The sequence below is a fragment of the Solea senegalensis genome, linkage group LG2 (genome assembly GCF_019176455.1).
Source record: "Solea senegalensis isolate Sse05_10M linkage group LG2, IFAPA_SoseM_1, whole genome shotgun sequence".
Lineage (NCBI taxonomy): Eukaryota > Metazoa > Chordata > Actinopteri > Pleuronectiformes > Soleidae > Solea > Solea senegalensis.
Genome location: NC_058022.1, coordinates 3,785,755 through 3,810,289, shown reverse-complemented (window position 1 = coordinate 3,810,289; position 24,535 = coordinate 3,785,755). Strand labels below are relative to the sequence as shown.

General features: G+C 41.7%; 4 protein-coding genes across 4 annotated transcripts; 1 reads left to right on the top strand and 3 right to left on the bottom strand.

Annotated features, from left to right (window-relative positions):
• Positions 1 to 795: 795 nt before the first annotated feature.
• Positions 796 to 3,139, top strand: LOC122785606 (trace amine-associated receptor 13c-like). The gene is made up of 2 exons (XM_044051490.1): positions 796 to 993; positions 1,761 to 3,139. The coding sequence occupies exons 1-2, from the start codon at positions 821 to 823 to the stop codon at positions 2,578 to 2,580; spliced, it is 993 nt and encodes a 330-aa protein (XP_043907425.1). The 5' UTR covers positions 796 to 820; the 3' UTR covers positions 2,581 to 3,139.
• A 3,371-nt stretch (positions 3,140 to 6,510) lies between these two features.
• LOC122765332 (olfactory receptor 11A1-like) lies at positions 6,511 to 7,827 on the bottom strand. The gene has a single exon (XM_044019525.1). The coding sequence runs from the start codon at positions 7,666 to 7,668 to the stop codon at positions 6,526 to 6,528; it is 1,143 nt and encodes a 380-aa protein (XP_043875460.1). The 5' UTR covers positions 7,669 to 7,827; the 3' UTR covers positions 6,511 to 6,525.
• A 7,134-nt stretch (positions 7,828 to 14,961) lies between these two features.
• Positions 14,962 to 16,407, bottom strand: LOC122765331 (olfactory receptor 51L1-like). The gene has a single exon (XM_044019524.1). The coding sequence runs from the start codon at positions 16,251 to 16,253 to the stop codon at positions 15,072 to 15,074; it is 1,182 nt and encodes a 393-aa protein (XP_043875459.1). The 5' UTR covers positions 16,254 to 16,407; the 3' UTR covers positions 14,962 to 15,071.
• Positions 16,408 to 18,022: 1,615 nt separating this feature from the next.
• LOC122765287 (olfactory receptor 52L1-like) lies at positions 18,023 to 19,610 on the bottom strand. Its single transcript, XM_044019456.1, has one exon. It carries the CDS (start codon positions 19,333 to 19,335, stop codon positions 18,247 to 18,249), a length of 1,089 nt encoding a protein of 362 aa, XP_043875391.1. The 5' UTR covers positions 19,336 to 19,610; the 3' UTR covers positions 18,023 to 18,246.
• Between the last annotated feature and the right edge of the window lie 4,925 nt (positions 19,611 to 24,535).

Genomic DNA, 24,535 nt, shown 5'->3' with positions numbered 1-24,535 from the left:
CACACACACAAACCTGTATTTAAAGGTGGGGTGGGAGATTATTTTCTGGAGCATTTTTTACTGTATTGCTTAAAATCTTCTTAACACCCTAATTGTAACCAATTAATTAATGCATTGTCACAGAAATAAAAAGAAATCAATCACCTGTTTAGTGGACAGGTCTGTAAAAACACCATCCAATCATAATTAACGGCCCAAACTAATTCATTGGATCATGATGCATCATTCAAACTGCCTTCTGCCCATCTACCCATGAAGTAATGTTTTTAGTAAAATAACCTCAATATTGCTTCGTGAGAAAGCAATTTTTAATTTCTCGTCTTGGGTTTTGGTCGTCGTGAATCATTGCTCCTTTCGGCTGATGTTGGCTCGTAATTAGTTTCCGAAATTTTGTACAGTTTTCTTTTTGCCCCTGTAAGAAACTTCTCTATTATCAAAAACCTTGTCACCAGTGTAGATTTTGTTGTGGTAGGTCACTTAAATGAGTCTGGGTTACAGCGAGACCAAAAGTTCCACCTGCTAAACTTTAGTTAGGACTTAAAATTAAAAGAAGAGACAGACTCTTCAGCCAGCCCTCAAACCACTAATTTGTGTGTGTGCAAAAATAACAAATTCTAATCAATTCTAATATCAATATTTGATTGACATCCTAATTTTGATTCAACGTCCCTAATGAATGTATTACATCACCCAACAGCTGTAACTGTTGTTACGAGAACAGAAGGAGGAGCGAGATTATTTCACCTTCTTATGGAGATCATGGAGCAGATAGATGCTACTGCTGTACAGCTTCGCTTCTCCTCCTCTCTCCTTTCTGAGCATGGAGACTCTGGAAGGAGATGAACTTTGCTTTCCACAGCTACCAAACATCTCCTGTAAAAGGCCACTGCAGCATCGTGGTCCAACTGTCTTGCTGAACATCATCCTGTCCTGCATCTCTTTGCTCACTGTGATGCTGAATCTGCTCGTCATCATCTCTATCTCCCACTTCAGGCATGAAGATAAACTACATCTTATCTTGCTTTTCTTATTGTTTGTGTGTGTGTAGGTACAGTATTATGTAATAGTCTCACAGCATTTAGACTGATGTTACTGAGGGCACACGATGGTGGAGAGGTCACCGGTTTAGATCCCAGCTCGAGTTTACATGTTCTCCCCTTGTGTGCTTGGGTTCTCTCCAAGGTACTCTGGCTCCCCCCCAAACAGTCCAAAAACTTGCAAAAATGAGTGAGTGACTGGTTCCTTGTCGCTGTATGTTGGCCCTGTGATTTGTCCAGGGTGTAAACCACCAATCGTGCTAAGACAGCCAGGATTTGCTCCAGCCACGTCATGGAGGATAAAGCGGCAGAAAAATGAATGAATGGATGAATGGTGTGTCTGAAAGTTGGTCTTACATATAAGGATGCTGTCAATACTACATGTGTGTGTGATGCTCAAGCATGTCTTGACCAAACGTGGCATAATAGCAGATTAATTAGGGTTACACCCCAGGTTTAAGAGAGACAGATATTGTTCAAGTGTAAGGGTAGGTCACACACAATGCTTGACACTTAAACCTGATGAAGAAAAAAATATATTATTATTTAAAAACTTTATGAATGTGTTCAAATTAAGTGACCTAAGACTTCTGCACAGCAATTGATGTATGGGTTGCTGCAAACAAGCAAATCCTAATTGTGTTGTTTTTTTTGGTTGTATGACCTTTTATACTGTTGCTAATAATATTAATTATTATAATGAATGATACTCTTTGTGTCCAGGCAGCTCCACACCACCACCAACCTCCTCCTCCTCTCTCTGGCTGTGGCAGACTTCCTCGTTGGCCTCCTGCTGATGCCGGTTCAAATCATGCTCCAGAGTAGCTGCTGGTTATTGGGCAGTGTGATCTGTGGTCTGTTCTGCTATGCCTCTTTCATTCTGACATCTGCGTCAGTGGGAACCATGGTTCTCATATCGGTTGACAGATATGTGGCCATTTGTGACCCTTTGTCTTACTCCACCATAGTCACTCACCAACGAGTTCAAATAAGTGTTTGTTTGTGTTGGGCCTGCTCTCTGTTCTATAATGGTGTGATACTACACGTGTTCCTGGAAAATCCAGACACATATAACTCCTGCTATGGAGAGTGTGTAGTTATAATCAGCTTCATAACAGGAGCTGTTGATGTCGTTTTGACCTTCATTGGCCCGATTGCCGTCATAGTGGTTCTGTATATGAAAGTATTTGTGGTGGCTGTGTCTCAGGCTCGAGCCATGAGATCTCACATTACTGCTGTCACAGTCCAGGGCTCAGTTACTGTAACAGCTAAGAAATCTGAGAGAAAAGCAGCCAGCATTCTTGGTGTTGTTGTGGTTGTCTTTCTCATATGTTTCTGCCCTTATTTTTATCCCTCTCTCGCAGGCCAGGACATGTCAACAAGTCTGACCTTTTCTATTTTTGGGGTCTGGCTTCTTTATTGTAACTCCTGCATCAATCCCATCATCTATGCTTCTTTTTATCCCTGGTTTAGGAGATCTATTAAACTCATCGTTACCCTTCAGACACTGCAGCCTCACTCCTGTGATTCACAAATCATGTAGAAATTCTGAAGCATCACGTATGTATGCACAAATCATGTATTTACTATTAGGTAGTGAATTAACCTGCATGGAAAATGTAAAACATCCTTTTGAACGTGTATTTACATGGAGCTAATTAACGTTCATTGGGGCCCATTGTCATTGTTCAAACTCCATTTTGAAACTAAGATTAAGCAGAATATCACACTCTTATCGTGACTTTAAAATGTAGACATTTAAGAATTGTTGCCACTAGGATTCTAGGATAAAAAGTGCAGGGTCTGGATCACATACATGGAATATAGAATCTATAATAAATAGGAAAGTAAATACTGTTTATAGAAATATCATTAGATGAATGAAATAAAATAAAATAATGTATGTATTGTTTGTTTGTTTGTTACACTCAGCAACTCATAATGACAAGAAAAAAGTATGAAGTCAAAGAAATCTGTTATGTATGAAAAAACATGCACATTATTGGCAGCAAATACAACTCTGGGTCTTCCTGAACACTGAGAAAGAACATGTTTCCTGCTACTTTCAAGAACAAAATTTAATAAATACAACTAAAGTTTAAGGTAGCATATGTAGTTTTATTTATCTATCTTTTGACTGATGCGAGACCAATTTGTGACAACGTCTGCACACCTCGATGAGAGTTCATCCCCCTCTTCCTTCCAATCAGTGAAGATCAGTGTGTCTAGACCGCCATCTTCAGGTCTTCCAACACATTTACCTACGTACAAGTGCGGTATCAGCGATCAACCAGCAGATGTCACCGCTTTCCTCTATCAAACGTGTGGAGAGGAACTGCTGTATTGTCAGCACTCACTCAGTGGTGCAGGTCTCCAGGGAGATTTGTTTCCTCCTTCACCTGCCTTTACCACAAAATTAGAGACAAAGCAGATTCACAACCTACAGCGTTGTTTTCAATAATTATCATGCAATGTTTTTAAATCACAATATACTGCACATCATGACAAATTTGCAAATTTGTACATAATATGATTATGTTACTTCATTTTCTGCATGTTATTTAAAATATATATGTATACTGTATATACATCTGCTGTTATCTGCAGGGGAACAAGAATTAGCAACATATGATGCTAATCAACAACAGCAACACGGATACTGCCATTTTTGGGAACATTTCCATAAGATTCTGATACATTTTGACATGATTGTATGATATGTCCCCCCGACTGAAGCCAGTGTCAAACACTTAATTTGATTTTGGGGCTTTGTTGTTTGGGCCCCCAATGTTTCTTGAAACACCCCTGTTGCCATGACATTAGAGAAAAACTGAATTACTGTGTTAATCCGACTAAAACTGGACTTTTTTAAAATACATGTAAATGTGGTTGTGGGGCGGAAGTGGCTGAATAGTAAAGCAGGTCATAGGTTCAATCCCCAGCTTTGCTAATCTACATGTATCTCAACAAAAACAAGTTGCTCTGTGCTCCAGCAGCATATAAATGTGTGAGTGACGGGGTGTGAATGGGTAAAAACTGTAGTGTAAAGCAGCTTTGAGTGGTCGTCAAGACAAGAAAAGTGTTTTGCAAATCAATGACTATCCTGTCCAGTGTGTTCCCCCGCCTTTCGCCCTATGTCAACTGGGATTGGCACCAGCATCCCCAGGACCCTCATGGGGAGGATAAAGTGGTAGTCAGTGGATATATGGATGGATGATGAATGCATTTCTCAAATTCTGGATTAAACACCCAGATTTGGCGATAGGGAGTTGAATTATTACCACATGTTTACCTTCATTCAGACCACAGTCGGACTCAATCTGGCCTGGGTTCCCTGTGCACGTGCCACAGTTCCCACCCCTAGTTTAAATCCAGAAATAAGAGAAGAGGCCATTACACAACAAAAGAAAAGAAAAGTGACAAAAACATAGTGAAAATCAGGCCGGTACATTTTTTTCAGACTGATGAGGAGACTGTTCTTATGCCTTGTCAGTTTACAGAATGGAACATTTTTAAGTTCATGGATGAGAGGAAGACATATCTTAAACTTCTCATTTACTATAGTAATTTCAGACAATTTTACCAAAAATGCTCCGATTTCTCAATACCATATGCTGTTACACTGTCCCCTGGCAAAATGAATCCAGCAGAATATGTCATGTAAAGGCACAAGAAGTTGTTTGGTAATCATACAGAATTCCTCAGGGGGGACGAAAGAAGTTACACACTGGAGCTTTGGAGAATTAGTGTGTATGAAGACGTTTCTTGAAACAATGCCGTGCATTGAAGAAGAAAAAGATTTTATTGTTGCCTTGGAAATAGGGCCTGAGGGATGTCAGATGACTGTAGTCATTAGTCATCATTGAACAGACCTCAGGGAAAAGAAACACTGTCAATTACTGTTTCTGCGGCTACAGTTTGAAGGCTTTATGGGGAAGGCCACCAAACAACTCAGTGACAAATATGCCATCAACTGCCAATGACCATCAAAGTTTACCATTGTCAGATATGTAAATTATCATTGCAGTCATTATCCCCTGAGACCAATTAAACACAGCACATCCATGTAGAATATCTACTTATGGCGCTTTTCCATGATACAGTTCTAGCACTACTCGGCTCTGTCTGGCTTGACTCGTTTTTTGCTTTTCCATCAGGGATCGTACCTGGTATTTGGTGTTTTTTTTTAATACCTGCTCTGGCAAGGTTCCAAGCAAGCTGAGCCGATACTAAAATGTGACGTGCACTGATTGGTCAGAGAGCATAATGAACGCACCATCCGACACAAGAATCAAGACGAACAGTGCCGAACTGTAGGTCAGTTAAAAAGACTTAAAAATCCCAAAAACATGCGTTAATGTAGCAATCCATGTAGCAATGGAAGTACAAATGAACAAATCTTTTAAATTAACTGATTCTAATGATTCTGTTACGCGGGAAACAACTGCTTTACTAGTTTGCTCGCTATGATGACTCCCCCCATGTTGAGGAGGTACCATGGTAATGAAATACCATACCATACCAAACTGATTAGAGTTGAGTCGAGTAGTGCTAGATCTGTATCATAGAAAAGTGCCTTTAGTAAACGTGGAGCCACAGATACATATGTATACATACTGTATGTACTACTGTCTATATGATAGGGTGCCCTTTTTTTTTTTGTACCCCTGTTTATGTTCTTGTTCTTTCCACATAAATGATATATTAAATAAGATTTAAAATAAATGATTTTGTAGTTTGTTTATTGACGTGTTGCAAAAAATGAATTTTTTTTTATTTAGATTTTATGCTCAGATAAAATATACTTATTGTTGGTTTGAAGATTGGATTTTCAATATTTAATGACTGGAAAAACAGGACCTTTCAGTAATATATCTATATGACCCTGTTTTTTACAGAGAAGATATAGTATGTATTTAATTTTGAAGCTTTTGTTAAAAAAAATTGAGAGCAAAGGCATTTGCGCTCAAACACTAATTTCCCTACAAATCCTTCCTCTGCCACCTTTTTCCATCCAATCATGTTGAAACCATATAGTTTTTGTGTCAAATCATCTGTATTTTGTACAACTACATTAATTATTGTCATTTCATAATTGACACTGTGATTGTCTGCCCCACCACTGTTAAAACGTTTAATGTGTCTTCAAATTCAAGGCAATAATGAATCACTTTATTCACCCTTAATGGGTAAATGTAAAGGTGCAAACTCAAATATTTTTGACTAGATGAAAGCAACTCATTTTTAAATATTAAGAGTGGTTTTAGTTATGGTTTATGTATATACTGTGCAAATAATGTTTAAAATTGACCATTTAAACTTGTTACAAACTAGTCACTTTGTCATGGCATGGAAAGACAAAATGACTAAACTCACTTTGTATTGTACTTGTATTGTTTTTCATTCTCTATCCTTTTTTAGCTCTTGAAGTTATTAATATAATATAATATAATCATAGGCAACAATGACAATGAACGGTAATACATTTTCAAGTGTGTAGATTCACATTCACATTCTGAAACTGTAATGCATGTATGTTCATTTCAATCAAGAATGAAAGGTGAGGATTCAAACACTCTCCGAGAAAAATGTAGAGTTGTGATGTTTTTAATGGCAGCAGGTTCTTACAGGCATGTCTAATTTTGGACAGTTTGAGGCCGTAGATGATCGGACTCTGAAAAGGCTGAATGACCATCGCGTACGCTGACAACACGACACACAGCGGATACGGAACTGAGGAGATGTCAAATCTCTGCGATATCAGACTGTAAAAGCAGGCGAAGACAAAGGTGATGAGTGACACGGCGTGGGGAGTGCAGGTCTCCAAAGCCTTCATCTTGGTCTCTTTGGAACCTTTCAGGCACACGGCCAAAATCTTTGCGTACGTGTAGGAAATGTAACTGACAGGAATGCCGACTGTGAAAACGAGGCCGACGACCAGGTCGTGTATAATCGCTGCAGTTCTGTCTGGCGAACAAGAGAGCGCGACGACAAGCTGGTGTGCACAGAACACTTTGTTGATCACATTGCCGCAGCGTTTCGAATGAATCGTGAAGGACAGCAAAACTCCGATTTCTACAAAGCAAATTATCCAGATAACGAGAATGACAATTTGTACCTTTCTCTTTGTTATTATAATGTTGTAATGCAGAGGCTTACAGATGCACACATATCGGTCATATGCCATGACTGTTAAGGTCCCAAATTCAACAGTGCAATAGGTGTGAATGTTAAATATTTGAAGGAAGCAGAAAAGGGCAGAAATCTCATGAGTCTCTGCCAAGATGTGGACCATGAAGCAGGGCATCAAGGACGTGCTGCCATATATCTCATTAGCAAACAAGCTGCACAGGAACACATACATGGGCTCGTGCAGGTTACTGTCCACCAAGATGATCACAATAAGAGTCACGTTTGTAACAATGACGAATATGTAAAATAACACCGCCAGAGTAAAATATATGTACTTGAACTGACCCAGTTCTGCGTACATGGCCAACACAAATGTCTCTGTTGTGTTCTCCATTGGACCCGAAAACAAAGGCAGTTTAGCAGCATATGTTGTTGAGAAATATTTCAGATTATTAAATATTATGCCAGATGATTCATTCGTAGGTGAGAGAAGACACATATAGGAGAGCTTCTGGTAATAATCAACATTGTAATTTAAAGAACATTAAAAAAAACACAGGAACAAAAAAACCCACTATAGGCATTTGCAAAATATACAGTATGTAATTTCACCAGCGGGTCACGACCAGTGGACGACTGGAGACCTCAGTGACCTCCCTCTCTCCCGCTGAGACAAACTGCCGAAGCTGCTCGGCTTTTATCCTCACATGAGAGACGTAAACGTGACAAGCAGAATGTAACGCCGCCTCCTTTATACAATGTAAAGCCCTGTCAAGATGAAGAAAGTCTACAGTTTGAGGACTTCTTAAAAACCATTGGATGAATGTCACCAGAATAAATATAAAAAAATGAAAAATAAAAATATTATGACAATAACAATAATAATAATAATAATAATAACAATAATAATAAGGATTGATCAAATTCAATAAAGGATGCACTGAAAAATAAATTGGCAAGCTTCCTGGCAAGTATCTTGTGATCTGTAACCATTTTGCCAGAAGTATTTCATAGTATATATATATAGACACTTTTCTAGGGTTTTCTTTCAGATTTATGCTTTTTAAATTTGGGAAACATTGATGTACTAAATGAAAAACAAACAAGATTTTAATTGTTGTTAGGTTAAGGATAATTGAGGATAATTGGGTTATTAATAATTCAGATTTTAGGCGGATTTGAACAGATTATCTGGCAAAATTATCCTGTAGTTGTGAGGGATTAACATGATAACGGGAAAAACAGGACCTTTCAGTAAAATATCTATATGAACCCATTTTTTTACAGAGAAGATATTGTATGTATTTAATTTTGAAGCTATTGTTAAAAAGACTTGAGAGCAAAGGCATTTGTGCTCAAACTTTCATCTCCCTATAAATCCTACCTCTGCCACCTTTTTTCATCCATTCTGTCATGCACCGTCAGTGTTGCTAGTTAGTTTTAGTTCAATGTCACTTCCTGTTTTATTTTGGTAAGGGGTTTCTCTACCTCCTGTGAGCACATTGTCTGTCTTGTTCTGTGTCTCGTCTGATTCCCCTATTGTGTTCACCTGGTGCTCATTACCCTCCCTTCATACAGTATACTCCCTGCTCCCACTCTGAGTTGCCAGTGCGTCTTACATGTGTCGTCAGCGTCTGTGCCACTTGAAGTTTGAGCCAAGTCAAATATCTATTGTAAGTTAGTTTTGCTCATGTCTTGTTTTGTTATCTTAGTTCTTTCAAGTCAAGTTTAGCTTTAGCGTTTCGCCTTTTCCTGAACTTTCCCGCTCACCTTTTGTTTGCTGCTTGAAGGAGTAATAAAGTTCTTTTAAAACCCTTCTTCTGTGTCTGGTCTTGTGCATTTGGGTCCAAGCTTGTGAGAGTTCCCAACAGAACGCATTGGCCAACATATGGACCCAGCTGAGACCGAAACAGTGAAGGCTGCCCTTGGAGCCCAAGGAAGGAGGCTACTGGAACACAAGGGGCAGTTTTCAGACAGTGCAGCAGCTGTGCAGCAGCTATCCAGCCGACACCAAGGGTTCCAGGAATCTGCCACTAGCCAGATTCACCTGTTAAATCAAACCCTCCAACGCGTGCTTGCCCGCCTGGTTTCCAGTGCTCCAACGATGACATCTCCCGCTGCTGTAGCTCCTTGCCCCATCGCTGATCCAGTGCCTCCTACCTCGCCTTTCAGCATGTTCCAGGCTTCTTCTCCTCGTCTCGCCCCACCCGAGAAATTTTCAGGGGAACCAGGTGACTGTAGGCGCTTTCTCACTCAATGTGACTTGCAGTTCAAGATAATGACGTAAGTCTATAACTCTGGCTTCACCCGGATTGCCTTTGTTATGTCCCACTTGACAGGCCGAGCAGCAGCGTGGGCCACAGCAGAGTGGGATTGCAACTCCCCCGCCTGCCATTCATCCGACAGGTCCATTACCGCCCTACAACGGGTGTTCGACCACACAACACCAGCCCTGGAATCCATGCGGCAGAACCAGGACAGTGTAGCCGATTATGCCATCAACTTCCGGGCCGCAGCAGCAGAGAGCGGCTGGAATGACGCTGCACTGAGGGGCGCATTCCGCAGAGGATTATCGGGCCCAATAAAGGACTTGCTCGCACCCCTGGAAGTACCACCTGATCTAGACTCTATGATCAAGCTGTCTGGATTACCGTCTACGAGAGAGGCACAGGGAGAGATGGCTGGAGGCTGTCACCCGCCACCTCCAACTGAGACCACTATCACGATCCACCACAGCACCTCCTTGTTCCACTGATGGGTCCATGCAGATCGGCTGGACCAAACTCTCGGCCAAGGATTGACAGCGACGCCTCCAGGAGGGGAGGTGTTTCTATTTCTATTTCTATTACAGACAGTCAGGTCACCAAAGAGCTTTGTGTCCGGTAGGCAAACCCTGCACCAAGTCTTGACGATTGTAGCAGTATGATCGTTGTTGTGTTACTTTCCCCTCGCTCATTTTTGTTTATTGGTTGTTATGGTAACACTTCCAGTAATCATTGAGGGAGCCGGTACAAAAGCGTTAGTCCACTCGCCGGCTCTTCCTCTGCTCCCATTGTCGCCTGTCACTTCTGGTGTGAGGTCACGTCCCCGATCGGTAGGTTCGAGCACTTTACTTCGCTAATCGCTTAGTTTAGTTAGTATGCTCAAACTTGGCATTGTGTTATAGGGCGACTGGTTGGGTGCTGCTCCATGCTCCGTGTGCATGCTGCTGTGGGTTGATCGGCGGTGGTAAGTGTCTCTCTCTCGCTGGTCGTTGGTTGGTGCTAGTGGGTGGCTAACGCTAGTGTGGTCGCAGGTGCATGCTGGCGGCTGCCTGAAGCCCTCATCCTTTTCCTCCTCTTGTGTCTGTTACTACTACAAGAAGGTACGTCCGTATATTGTGAAATGTAACCAACTTAATTGTAACGTACATAGCGGTTGTTAATAATGTTCTTTTGATTAGGTGATCTTAACCACCTAACGGCCGCTGCTGCTTTGTTGCCACTGAGTTTTGGTTCGTGTTGGTGGCCGCTGCGGGCTCGTGCGCCGTTATTCGGTGGCCGTCGGAAACGTCACAGCCGACCCAAGCATACGCCGGGCCAAAGCGATCGTTCGGCTGCAGCCCCGCACGACTGTTTTTACTGGGGATTTTCCCCCTTATACGGAGTGAATGAATGTGTGTGTGTGTGAGAAAGTGTGAAATATTGTTTTTGGGTATTGTGTCTGGGTTAAATGGGATTTTGTTTATGTAATTTTATTTTGTTCATTTCAAGATTGTGTTTTGTAACTTAGGTAATTTGATTTTGTTTTGGTTTCCTTTCATTTTCTCTTTTCTTGTCAGTAGTTCGGTTGTTATGTGATTTATTTAGGCCTGTGACCTGCCCATGTTTAGTTTTGTTAAGCATTGGAGTTCTGTTTTGCTTTTGTTTTGAATGTATGACTCCCCACAATTTTGTTGTTATCATTCCCCTTTTGCAGTTGCTGTAGGCCGGTGGTGGCATCCTCCCGTCTTGTCTTGCTGTGTCCCTGGGAGTGGGTTTTCGTCACTGAGAGTGTCTGCCACGTGTGCCTGGTGATTATTGTGGTGTTTTTCTTTAGTGGATCCCTCCCCTGCCCTAGCCTTCATCCACTCACCTTGGCCTCAGCCCTGTTAAGGTTCTTTTTCCCCCATTTTTGTTGGTATGAATGAGTTTTATTGAAGTTTTTAGAATCATTGTTTAATAAAAGAAACATATTAACTTGGAACCACGTCTCTTGCCCCTCAGTAACCCGAACTGTGTGCCTTTATAATTTATCTAGTAATTCCCTGGGTGAAATTCCCAGAGTGGCGTTGTCGAGCTTCTAATAGTTTCTTACTGTATCTACCGCCCTCTCCGTGCCACACAAACATCTGCCTTCGATCAACTCCAGTAAGCCTGTGTATTTACCAAGCTAGACCTCAGAAATGCATATCATCTAGTTAGGATCAGGGAAGGGGATGAGTGGAAAACTGGCTTCAATACCCCCACTGGACACTATGAGTATTTGGTGATGCCTTTTGGTTTGTCTACTGCTCCAGCTGTTTTTCAATCCATGGTCAATGACATTCTGCGAGACTTTCTGAACCGTTTTGTTTTTGTCTACCTTGACGACATTCTGATTTTTTCCCCGGACATTCAGACCCACATCACCCACGTTCGCCAGGTCCTCCAGCAATTACTAGCCCATCAGTTGTACGTCAAGGCAGAAAAATGTGAGTTCCACACCAACACATTCACATTCCTCGGATTCATCATCTCTCCGGGGAAGATGGAAATGGACCCGGCGAAAGTCAGTGCGGTAAGGTACTGGCCTACTCCTGCCAACCGGAAAAAGGTACAGCAGTTTTTAGGATTTGCTAACTTCTATCGCTCAGTCGCTGCTCCCTTACATGCACTGACCCCGCCAAGTTCTCAGTTTGTGTGGAACCCACAGGCAGAGAAGGCATTTCAATGCCTTAAGATGTCATTCTCCTCAGCACCGGCCCTTATCATCCCGGACCCGCAACCCAATTCGTGGTGGAGGTGGATGTATCAAACAAGGGGATAGGGGCACTCCCACACAGAGGGCGGCTCAGGACAACAGACTCCACCCCTGTGCCTTCCTGTCCAGGAAACTCACCCCAGCCGAACGGAATTATGACGTGGGGAACAAGGAGCTCCTGGCAGTGAAGGTGGCTCTTGAAGAGTGGAGGCATTGGCTGGAGGGGGCTAAGCTTCCTTTTTTGGTATGGACCGACCATAAGAATCTGGAATATATACGTAAAGCCAAGAGACTCAATTCACGGCAAGCCTGGTAGACTTTTTTTAACCGCTTCAACTTTGTTCTTTCTTACAGACCTGGGTCCAAGAATGGGAAGCCTGATGCCCTTTCTCACCTCCATGACCCAGAGCCTATGGCCAAGGACCCTGAACCAATCCTCCCACTGAACCGTGTGGTGGAGCTGTGACTTGGCCTATAGAAACTCAGGTAAAAAGTGAACTTGGGGTGAATCCGGCACCTAGTGTCTGCCCGCCTAATAGGCTATATGTCCCTGAAACCATGCAGTCTCAGGTCATTCATTGGGCTCACACCTCACTTCTTAACTGCCATCCGGGGACCAGGCGGACCAGCTATGTGATCCGGCAAAGGTTCTGGTGGCCCGGCTTGGATCAGGACATGAGGGAATACATCACAGCGTGTGCGCTGTGTGCAAGGAACAAGACATCCTCCAGGGCGCAGAGCTGCGAGCTTACCGGTAGCCTCCTTGATCCTTTCTGCTTCCATGCGTGTTTTACTCCTGTGGTTATTCAGCTTTCGTTTCTTCTGCTGCCGTTTGTTGAGTTGCAAGCTACTGACTGAATGCTCACTCCTTATTTTGTTTCCGGGGTTTCTGCCGTTCCTAATGAGTGCGATTGTGATCACCTGTTGATGCGTTGCAGAGCCGTGCGCTGCGGAGCCGTGCGCTGCTGTTGTGCGCATGCAGTTGCGAGCCCGTTGTCACATGCACCCGCTCGTAGGCAATACCCGGCAGATCGGCGAAACAATCTTCCTGGACTTAGTTACGGTCTGCCAGCCTCCAGAGGGAACACCACCATCCTCACTGTGGTAGATCTGTTCTCGAAAATGTTTCATTTCGTGACCTTGCCCAAATTGCCCACATCCAAAGAAACAGCCCTCGTGGTCATGAACCAAATTGTGAGGATTCATGGTGTCATGGAAATTATGTACCTCATGTAATACATGAAGACAAATGTTCAATGCAACTGTTTGATGTGACCTGCGACCAGTGACCCTTTGTATTGTTAATGTAACTGTTCGATGTGACTTGGGACCAGTGACCATTTGTATGGTTTTAGGAACTGTTTGATGTGACTTGTGAATAGAGACAATGGGTCTGTGACTTAGGGCAAGGTGATAACAGACCCACAGAGGCGGGGGTCTGCACCGTATGGCAGGGTGATAGCAGACCCATTGAGACAGATAAATACCATGTGTTTTCTACAAGACAGAGAGTCTTCACTTTGTAACTGGCCTGTGTGTTGCTTTTTGACTGCTCCTCTTCTACAAGATTAAACCCTTGTTTGGACACTGAGCTGACTCCGATCTCCTTCCTATGGATCTCAACAATTCTTTTAACACATGGAATTCCCAGGGACATCGTGTCAGACCAGGGCCCCCAATTCACATCCAGGTTCTGGAAGGAGTTCTGCACCCTGCTGGGGATCACAGTCAGCCTCACGTCAGGATACCATCCCCAGTCCCCATGTCGACTGCAAGAAGCTCACTCCACGGTTTGTTGGCCCCTTTCTGGTGTCCAAAGTCATTAATCCTGTGTCTGTTCGTCTCCGTCTGCCTAGACTCAAGCCGGTTACCGAGAGCCCCCTGGTTCCCCTATCCAGCCCCCACAATGATTGATGGTCACCCAGTTTATGCAGTGAAAAAACTCCTGGGGGTCAGGAAAAGAGGGCAGGGTTATCAATTCCTGGTGGACTGGGAAGGGTATGGTCCAGAAGAGTGCTCATGGGTACCTGCCAGCTTCATCTTGGATGACAACCTCATCCGTGACTTTGAAAGACGAGACAACAACAACCTGGTCCGTCAGGAGCCGTCCCTGGGGGGGGTACTGTCATGCACCGTCAGTGTTGCTAGTCAGTTTTAGTTCAATGTCACTTCCTGTTTTATTTTGGTAAGGGGTTTCTCTACTTTCTGTGAGCACATTGTCTGTCTTGTTCTGTGTCTCGTCTGATTCCCTGATTGTGTTCACCTGGTGCTCATGACCCTCACTCCCTTCTCCCACTTTCAGTTGCCAGTGCGTCTTACATGTGTTGTCAGTGTCCGTGCCACTTGAAGTCTGAGCCAAGTCAAAGATCTATTGTAGTGTTAGTTTTGCTCATGTCTTGTTTTGTTATCTCAGTCCTTTCAAGTCAAGTTTAGCTTTAGCGTTTAGCCTTTTCCTGAGCTTGCCTGCTCATCTTTTGTTTGCTGCTTGAAGTAATAATAAAGCTCTTTTAAAACCCTTCTTCTGTGTCTGGTCTTGTGCATTTGGGTCCAGGCTTGTGAGAGTTTGTAACACATTCATGTTGAAACCATATTTTTTTCTGTCAAATCATCTGTATTTTGTACTACATTAATTATTGTCATTTCTTCATTGACACTGTGATTGTCTGCCCCACCACTGTTAAAATGTTAAATGTGTCTTCAAATTTAAGGCAATAATGAATCACTATATTCACCCTTAATGGGGAAATGTAAAGGTACAATCTTGACAAAATGAAATCAACTCATCTTAAATATTAAGAGTGGTTTTATTTATGGTAAGTGGTACTTTGTTATATTTATTTACGCCCTGTGTAAATTATATACTGTGCAAATAATGTTTAAAATTTACCATTAAACTCATTACAAACTAGTCACTTTGTCATGTCATGGAAAGACACAATGACTAAACTCACTTTGTATTGTACTTGTAATGTTTTGTATGTTCACATTCTGAAACTGTAATGCATGTATGTTCATTTCAGTCAAGAATGAAAGGTGAGGATTCAAACACTCTCCGTGAAAAATGTAGAGTTGGGATGTTTTTAATGGCAGCAGGTTCTTACAGGCATGTCTAATTTTGGACAGTTTGAGGCCGTAGATGATCGGACTCTGAAAAGGCTGAATGACCATCGCGTACGCTGACAACACGACGCACAGTGGATACGGAACTGAGAAGATGTCAAACCTCTGCGATATCAGACTGTAAAAGCAGGCGAAGACAAAGGTGATGAGTGACACGGCGTGGGGAGTGCAGGTCTCCAAAGCCTTCATCTTGGTCTCTTTGGAACCTTTCAGGCACATGGCCAAAATCTTTGCGTATGTGTAGGAAATGTAACTGACAGGAGCGCCGACTGTGAAAACGAGGCCGAAGATCAGGTCATGAATAATCGCTGCAGTTCTGTCTGGCGAGCAAGAGAGTGTGACGACAAGCTGGTGTGCACAGAACACTTTGTTGATCACATTGCCGCAGCGTTTTGAATGAATCGTGAAGGACAGCAAAACCCCGACCTCTACAAAGCAAATTATCCAGATAACGAGTATGACAATTTGTACCTTTCTCTTTGTTATTATAATGTTGTAATGCAGAGGCTTACAGATGCACACATACCGGTCATATGCCATGACTGTCAAGGTCCCAAATTCAACAGCGCCATAGGTGTGAATGTTGAATATTTGAAGGAAGCAGAAAAGGGCAGAAATCTCATGAGTCTCTGCTAAGATGTGGACCATGAAGCAGGGCATCAAGGACGTGCTGCCGTATATCTCATTAGCAAACAAGCTGCACAGGAACACATACATGGGCTCGTGCAGGTTACTGTCCACCAAGATGATCACAATAAGAGTCACGTTTGTAACAATGACGAATATGTAAAATATCAGCGCCAGAGTAAAATATATGTACTTGAACTGGCCCAGTTCTGCGTACATGGTCAACACAAACGTCTCTGTTGTGTTCTCCATTGGACCCGAAAACAAAGGCAGTTTAGCAGCATATGTTGTTGAGAAATATTTCAGATTATTAAATATTATGCCAGATGATTCATTCGTAGGTGAGAGAAGACACATATAGGAGAGCGTCTGGTAATAATCAACATTGTAATTTAAAGAACATAAAAAAAAACACAGGAACAAAAAAACCCACTATAGGCATTTGCAAAATATACAGTATGTAATTTAACCAGCGAGTCACAACCAGTGGACGACTGGATACCTCAGTGACCTCCCTCTGTCCCGCTAAGACAAACCACCAAAGCTGCTCGGCTTTTATCCTCACATGAGAGACGTAAACGTGACGAGCAGAATGTAACGCCGCCTCCTTAGTACAATGTAAAGCCCTGTCAAGATGAAGAAAGTCTACAGTTTGAGGACTTCTTAAAAACCATTGGATGAATGTCACCAGAATAAATATTAAAAATAATAATTACAACAACAATAATAATAATAAAAATAATAACAATAATAAGGATGTGATCAAATTTAATAAAGGATGCACTGAAAAATAAATTGGCAAGCTTCCTGGCAAGTGTCTTGTGATCTACAGTATACCTATTTTGCCAGAAGTACTTCATAGTATATATATGTATATACACTTTTCTAGTGTTTTCTTTCAGATTTATGCTTACAAATTTTACGTCTTGGTCATGATTTATAAAGTGAATTTGGTCAAACTGGTTTTTCATCTTTACAAGTTTGGGAAACATTGTTGTACTTAATGAAAAAAAACAACCAAGATTTTAATTGTTGTTAGGTTAAGGATAATTGAAGATAATTGGGCTATTAATAATTCAGATTTTAGGCTGATTTGAACAGATTATCTGGCCAAATTATCCTGTAGTTGTGAGGGATTAACATGATGTGATTTTTACGTCATTGAACACATCTTCGCAATTTTAAATTGGACGTTTTTAACATGTTTGACATTCACGACTGAACAGTGATTGGGGCGTGACCAGTTGACTGGGGAACGAATGTTTTTGTACTTTTGCTTAGAACCATAACTTATACAAGATAAGTTGATTGCGTCTCCTCAGCCATTACTTCATCCACAGTGTCTTTTGCGTTTCTCAGCACAAACATTGCACACAGATCAGCCATTAACTGACAATGGCGACAGTCCTCCTCCACTTCTGTTTATAGTCTGAACTCGTGTTAAATCACGCAAGTTTCTGTGAGATCCCAAATCCCTGGAATCTCCTCCCCATAATTGTTTGATGAAACGATTAAAGTGTGTTGGTCCTGCGTCTTGACTGGATCGTCTAGTCTGTGCTTTCTCAGGATTAAAACTATGAAAATCTGGGTCTGTGGTCTCCCATATTTTTTAAAAATCAATTTTAAAAATCCCCTATGTGGGCCTAGGCGCTAAAGGGTCAGGATACTCCTGTGTTTAGGGAAGTCAATGCAGAGTCTTAACACACTGCGGGGGGGGTTTGGTATCTGAAACCAAACCGAGTAAAGTTGAGTTGAGTAGTGCTCGACTCCGTTTTTTACAGAGAAGATATTGTATGTATTATATTTTGAAGCATTTTGTTAAAAAGAATTGAGAGTAAAGGCATTTGCGCTCAAACACTCATCTCCCTATAAATCCTACCTGTGCCACCTTTTTTCATCCATTCATGTTGAACCCATATTGTTTTAGTGTCAAATCATCTGTATATTGTACAACTACATTAATTATTGTCATTTCATTATTGACACTGTGATTGTCTGCCCCACCACTGTTAAAATGTTAAATGTGTCTTCAAATTTAAGGCAATAATGAATCACTTTATTCACCCTTAATGGGGAAAAGTAAAGGTGCAAACTTAAATATTTTGATTAAATGAAAGCAACTCATCTTAAATATTAAGAGTGGTTTTATTTATGGTACGTGGTACGTTGTTATATTTATTTACACCCTATGTAAATTATATACTGTGCAAATAATGTTTAAAATTGACCATTTAAACTCGTTACAAACTTGTCATTTTTTCATGTCATGGAAAGACACAATGACTAAACTCACTTTGTATTGTACTTGTATTGTTTTGCATTCTCTATTCTTTTTTAGCTCCTGAAGTTATTAATATAATATAATATAATCATAAGCAACAATGACAATAAACGGTAATACATTTTCACCTGCGTAGATGTTCACATTCTGAAACTTTAATGCATGTATGTTCATTTCAGTCAAGAATGAAAGGTGAGGATTCAAACACTCTCCGTGAAAAATGTAGAGTTGTGATGTTTTTAATGTCAGCAGGTTCTTACAGGCATGTCTAATTTTGGACAGTTTGAGGCCGTAGATGATCGGACTCTGAAAAGGCTGAATGACCATCGCGTACGCTGACAACACGACACACAGCGGATACGGAACTGAGGAGATGTCAAATCTCTGCGATATCAGACTGTAAAAGCAGGCGAAGACAAAGGTAATGAGTGACACGGCGTGGGGAGTGCAGGTCTCCAAAGCCTTCATCTTGGTCTCTTTGGAACCTTTCAGGCACACGGCCAAAATCTTTGCGTACGTATAGGAAATGTAACTGACAGGAGCGCCGACCGTGAAAACGAGGCCGACGACCAGGTCGTGAATAATCGACACAGTTCTGTCTGGCGAACAAGAGAGCGCGACAACAAGCTGGTGTGCACAGAACACTTTGTTGATCACATTGCCGCAGCGTTTCGAATGAATCGTGAAGGACAGCAAAACCCCGATCTCTACAAAGCAAATTATCCAGATAACGAGTATGACAATTTGTACCTTTCTCTTTGTTATTATAATGTTGTAATGCAGAGGCTTACAGATGCACACATATCGGTCATATGCCATGACTGTTAAGGTCCCAAATTCAACAGTGCCATAGGTGTGAATGTTAAATATTTGAAGGAAGCAGAAAAAGGCAGAAATCTCATGAGTCTCTGCCAAGATGTGGACCATGAAGCAGGGCATCAAGGACGTGCTGCCGTATATCTCATTAGCAAACAAGCTGCACAGGAACACATACATGGGCTCGTGCAGGTTACTGTTAACCGAGATGATCACAATAAGAGTCACGTTTGCAACAATGACAAATATGTAAAATATCAGCGCCAGAGTAAAATACATGTACTTGAACTGGCCCAGTTCTGCGTACATGGTCAACACAAACGTCTCTGTTGTGTTCTCCATTGGACCCCAAAACAAAGGCAGTGTAGCAGCATATGTTGTTGAGAAATATTTCAGATTATTGAATATCACGACAGATGATTCATTCGTAGGTGACAGAAAACAAATATATAGGACAGCGTCTGGTAATAATCAACACATTAACAACAGAGCATAACAGAACATTAAAAAAACACAAGAACACTTAAAAAAAAAACACCATAGGCATTTGCAAAATATACAGTATGTAATTTCACCAGCGAGTCACGACAAGTGGACGACTGGAGACCTTAGTGACCTCCCTCTCTCCCGCTGAGACAAACTGCCGCAGCTGCTCGGTTTTTATCCTCACCTGAGAGATGTAAACGTGACGAGCAGAATGTAATGCCGCCTCCTTTGTACAATGTAAAGCCATGTCTACAGTTTGAGGTCTGAGGGGACTTGGATGAATGTCACATTGGATGAATGTCACCAGAATAAATATTAAAAATACTACTAATAATAATAATAATAATAAGGATGTGATCAAATTTAATAAAGGATGCACTGAAAAATAAATTGGCAAGCTTCCCTCGCAAGTATCTTGTGATCTATACCTATTTTGCCAGAGGCACTTTATAGTATATATATATATATGTATATATATATATATATATATATATATATATATATATATATATATATATATATATTGGACACTTTTCTAGTGTTTTCTTTCAGATTTATGCTTACACATTTTACGTCTTGGTCATGATTTATAACGTGAATTTGGTTGCGCTGGTTTTTCATCTTTACAAGTTTGGGAAACATAGTTGTACTAAATGAAAAAAAAATCAAGATTTTAATTGTTGTTAGGTTAGGGATAATTGAGGATAACTGGGTTTAGATTTGAGGCTGATTTGAACAGATTATCTGGCCAAATTATCCTGTAGTTGAGGGATTATCATGACGTGATTTTTACATCATTGAACACATCTTCACGATTTTAAAACGTACATTTTTAACATGTTTGACATTCACTAGTATCTTGTGATCTATACGTACTTCATAGTACATATATATACATATGTATATATATACTGTATGTATATATATATATATATATATATATACATATATATATATATATATATATATATATATATATACATATATATTTATATATATATACATATAGATATATATACAATACCAAAGCTGACTTGTAAAGTGCCTTCAGAAGTTCTGCTACTGGATGTGAATGCTGCACTAACAGCAATCCCTACAGGAACCATCACTGAGACCAATAAGCTGATACACAGTACAGCAACAGTAATCCTAGAAATGCTTGGATACAAGATGGGCTCAAACCATAACAGACAGCATCCACCATGGAGAATACGGTTAGAGGCCAAGATAAGGACAACACAGAGAGAAGTTAGCCAGCTAGCGGAGCTACAGAAAGGCAACATGGTGAATAAAGGGAAGTATGCCAAGCTCTCCATACCTGAAGCACTCAAAAATGCCAAACAAAGACTAACAGCATTGGCCACCCATTTGAAGAGATACACCAAGGAGGCAGAGGCCAGGAGAATAAACAAGCTGTTCTCTGAACCAGCCAAGGTGAACTCTCAGTGGCAGGGAGGAAATAACAACCCAGATGCCCAATGGCTAGTGGACCTAAAAGCAGACCACAATAACCTCCCAGAACAAGAAGCAGTAACCATCTCAATAGCAGACATCCAAGATAGAGTGTCAAAGATGAAGAGCTAGACAGCACCAGGCCCCGATATGATCCATGCCTACTGGCTAAAGAAACTAAAAGCACTCCATGAACGCCTAGCAGCGCAGATGAACCAGCTGCTAAGGGATGGGTCCCACCCAGAGTGGCTGACCCAGGGCAGGACAGTCCTAATCCTGAAGGACCTTTAGAAGGGACCTATCTCATCCAACTACCAGCCAATAATAATGTCTCTCCACAACATGGAAGGCCCTGTCAGGCATCATTGCAGCTAAGATGAGTAAGCATCTAGCTCAATACTCAGAAGGGATCATAAGCTGGCCAAAGGACGAGATAGAAGCCACAGATATCAAGACAAGAAAGCTCCTCACCATGCACGGAGGGTTTCACCCCAAATCCAGCACCCAGAGACTGTACGCTAAGAGGAAAGAGGGAGGCCAAGGACTAGTGAGCATCAAGGACACTATCCAGGATGAAACATCAAAAATCCAAGGGACAAGTGACTGATATCGAGAAGACCTATCAATGGCAGAAAAAGTCTGGACTCAGAGACAGCACAGAGGCACTGATCATGGCAGCACAAGAACAGGCCCTAGGTACAAGAGCCATAGAGGCCAAGATTTACAAGAGTAGATCTGACCCAAGGTGCAGACTATGCAAAGATGCCCATCAGCGTACGGGTCAGTGTACATGGAGAGACACAACCAAAGACACAAGTGGCTGGAATAGTGTACAGGAACATCTGTACCCAGTATGGAATAGAAGTACCCAAATCCCAATGAGCAGCACCACAGAAGGTGGCTGAGAACAACAGGGCCAAGGTGCTGTGGGACTTCAGCTTCCAGACTGACAAACACGTCCTGGCTAACCAACTGGACATAGTGGTGGTAGACAAAGAGCAAATAGATGTGGCCATACACAGCAGACGTCAACATCAGAAAGAAGGAACACAAAAAGGTACCGAGGGTTGAAACAACAGCTGGAGCAGATGTGGAAGGTCAAGGCGAGCGTGGTTCCCATGGTAGTAGGACCCATGGCAGTAACCCCCAAACTGGGGGAGTGGCTCCAACAGATCCCAGGACCAACATCAGAAGCCTCAGTCCAGAAGAGCACAGTCCTAGGAACAGCTAAGATACTGCGCAGAACCCTCAAACTCCCAGGCCTCTGGTGGAGGACCCAAGCTTGAGGATGACACAGATACCACCCCAAGAAGGTGAGAGGGACGTTTTTTTGTTTTTTGTATACATATACATACACACTTTTCTAGCGTTTTCTTTCAGATTTATGCTTACACATTTTAAGTCTTGGTCATGATTTTGTGACCAAGTTAATTTGGTTGCGCGGGTTTTTCATCTTTACAAGTTTGGGAAACGTTGTTTCATTCATTTGTTGTAGTAAATGAAAAAAAATCTAGATTTTAATTGTTGTTAGGTTAAGGATAATTGAGGATAATTGGGTTATTAATAATTAAGATTTGAACAGATTATCTGGCCAAATGCGTGCATGCATGTGTTCCAAATATGTCACATGCCAATGTAGCCATGGAAACAAAGACACAGACTAACAACTTTGGAAAACCTAGCAACTGGGCCTGAACAAAAGGCCACACAAACATGCATAACACACACACACAGGGTTTGTGTGGCCACACTTGACCTGAGTCCTTTCAGACTCCTGAATATAAACACTTAGCCCAAATATTCATCAGAAATTGTAGATATTAGAGGTCACACACACTTAAAGCTGCTTGACTCTGAACAAAAAGCAGCAGCAGAGGAATGTGTGTGTGTGTGTGTGTGTGTGTCGTCGTCTCTCTCCTTCCCTCGCTCTCTGTCTCACACACACAAACACACATAGAGGGAGAGGACGGCAGGGGAAACAGCAGGTACGTCCAGCTTTTAATATTTTAATGCCATTTTATTAAAAGAAAAACACACACATTGTACTTTTGATTAACTTACTACATATTGATCGCTTCACTGCTGTTATTTCACTTTAGGTAATAGTCAGACCTACAGTGAAAATTCTGAGATGACAAGTTTTACTCATAATATAAGTATGATAGTATATAACATTATTATGAAAGTGACCACCAGTGTGAAGTTTGTACATCACACTGGTGCCAATATTTGTAGCAATATGTATGTAAGATATCGTTAATTTAGCATTTGAGTATTTAGCACCTTGGTGCAGGGAGGGGAATGGAGCAATGTCATGTGTCATCTCTCTTTTTAATCTTAAAATTTATGAATTATCCTTAATCTCAATCTCTCTGATTTAGAAATACATCATGAAGGAGTTGACTCTCTCCTTGCTCAGTCGGGGGTGCGGTCAGTTTGTGTCATCAGAGGGAAACACCGGAGGACATGTTGGGCGGCTGGATGTTTGCTTTACCCCACAGGTACAACCACAAAAGGCTGTAATAATTCAGATTTTGGTGGTAATAATTGTTGCAGGAGAGGAACCTGCTGTCGTCTTACTTCGCCGTACTCCATCTACTTCAAGGTTTTTTACATTTTTGAGAAATGGTCTTTCAGTGATGGTTTGAACTTCAGCAGGTCATCGTGTGTGTTCATTGCCAGTGTGATTTCAATGTTGTTTCGTTCATTACATAGTCACTACATTCAATGTCTCTACAAAAAGGATTACTACATTTGGAAGTCCCAGGAGTCTGTGCTACGCTTGACCAGCAGTGGCCGTCTGCTTGTAGCTGCGGAGCAAGCCCTTCCAAAGACTTACAGCACTCGTCGGGGCCCACTTTTACTATATTCCCAGGTGTGTACGCAAGTAACTGCAATAATTGGAGATTTCAAGGGAAATTAACCCAGGTTCTGTCAGAAAGACAGATAAAGCTTTCAAAAACCTAATATTGAGCCCCCTTTCTACCTCCAGGACCTAGTAACTACAAAAACCAATTGTGAGTTAGAGGCTGGGCAGAGGAAGAAGCGGGTTGTGCGCCGACGCACTCAACAAGTGGAGCAGCAGCGGAGCACCCTAAAGGAGCTAACGGCAGCCATTCTGAACTACAGCAACAGTCAGGTAGATGGAAAAATAAAAATAAATAAAAATATATCCTTTAAGTTTAGTATGTCTCTGATACAGATTCACGTTGCAAAGGTACTGTATTTTGTAATCGTACATCACAAGAAAAGAATGGGCTTTAGCGGAGGAGTGCTTTGTTTGTCTGTTGCACTGAATGTTGAGAATGTTGCAGTAGTCACACTTGAACTTGTGTTTGAGGTCTGCAAAAGTCTTTTTTAATGTGTCTCCTCCCTCCAGAGCACCTTTCCTGCCCAATCCATTTTTCCTTCCCTTCGCTTCCCACCTGTTCAAGACCTCCATTGTCCAGGTCCTCTGTCCATTCACCCCACAAGAGCACATCCTCGTCCAGAGTTTGTGCCGGTGAACGCACAGTGGCCTCCTGCAAAGGACAACACTCAGCAACTGGAGCATCAACTAGGTAGAAAAGATTTGGACAGATGTCAGTCCCCAAAGTCCAAAACA

What these genes read in the sequence shown, in the direction of transcription:
- LOC122765287 (XM_044019456.1), bottom strand. Translation starts at nt 19,335, where the DNA reads ATGGAGAACACAACAGAGACGTTTGTGTTGACCATGTACGCAGAACTG.
- LOC122765332 (XM_044019525.1), bottom strand. Translation starts at nt 7,668, where the DNA reads ATGTGTCTTCTCTCACCTACGAATGAATCATCTGGCATAATATTTAAT.
- LOC122785606 (XM_044051490.1), top strand. Translation starts at nt 821, where the DNA reads ATGGAGACTCTGGAAGGAGATGAACTTTGCTTTCCACAGCTACCAAAC. An exon ending in ATCTCTATCTCCCACTTCAG is followed by an intron (nt 994 to 1,760) that starts GCATGAAGATAA and finishes CTTTGTGTCCAG; the next exon opens with GCAGCTCCACACCACCACCA.
- LOC122765331 (XM_044019524.1), bottom strand. Translation starts at nt 16,253, where the DNA reads ATGTGTCTTCTCTCACCTACGAATGAATCATCTGGCATAATATTTAAT.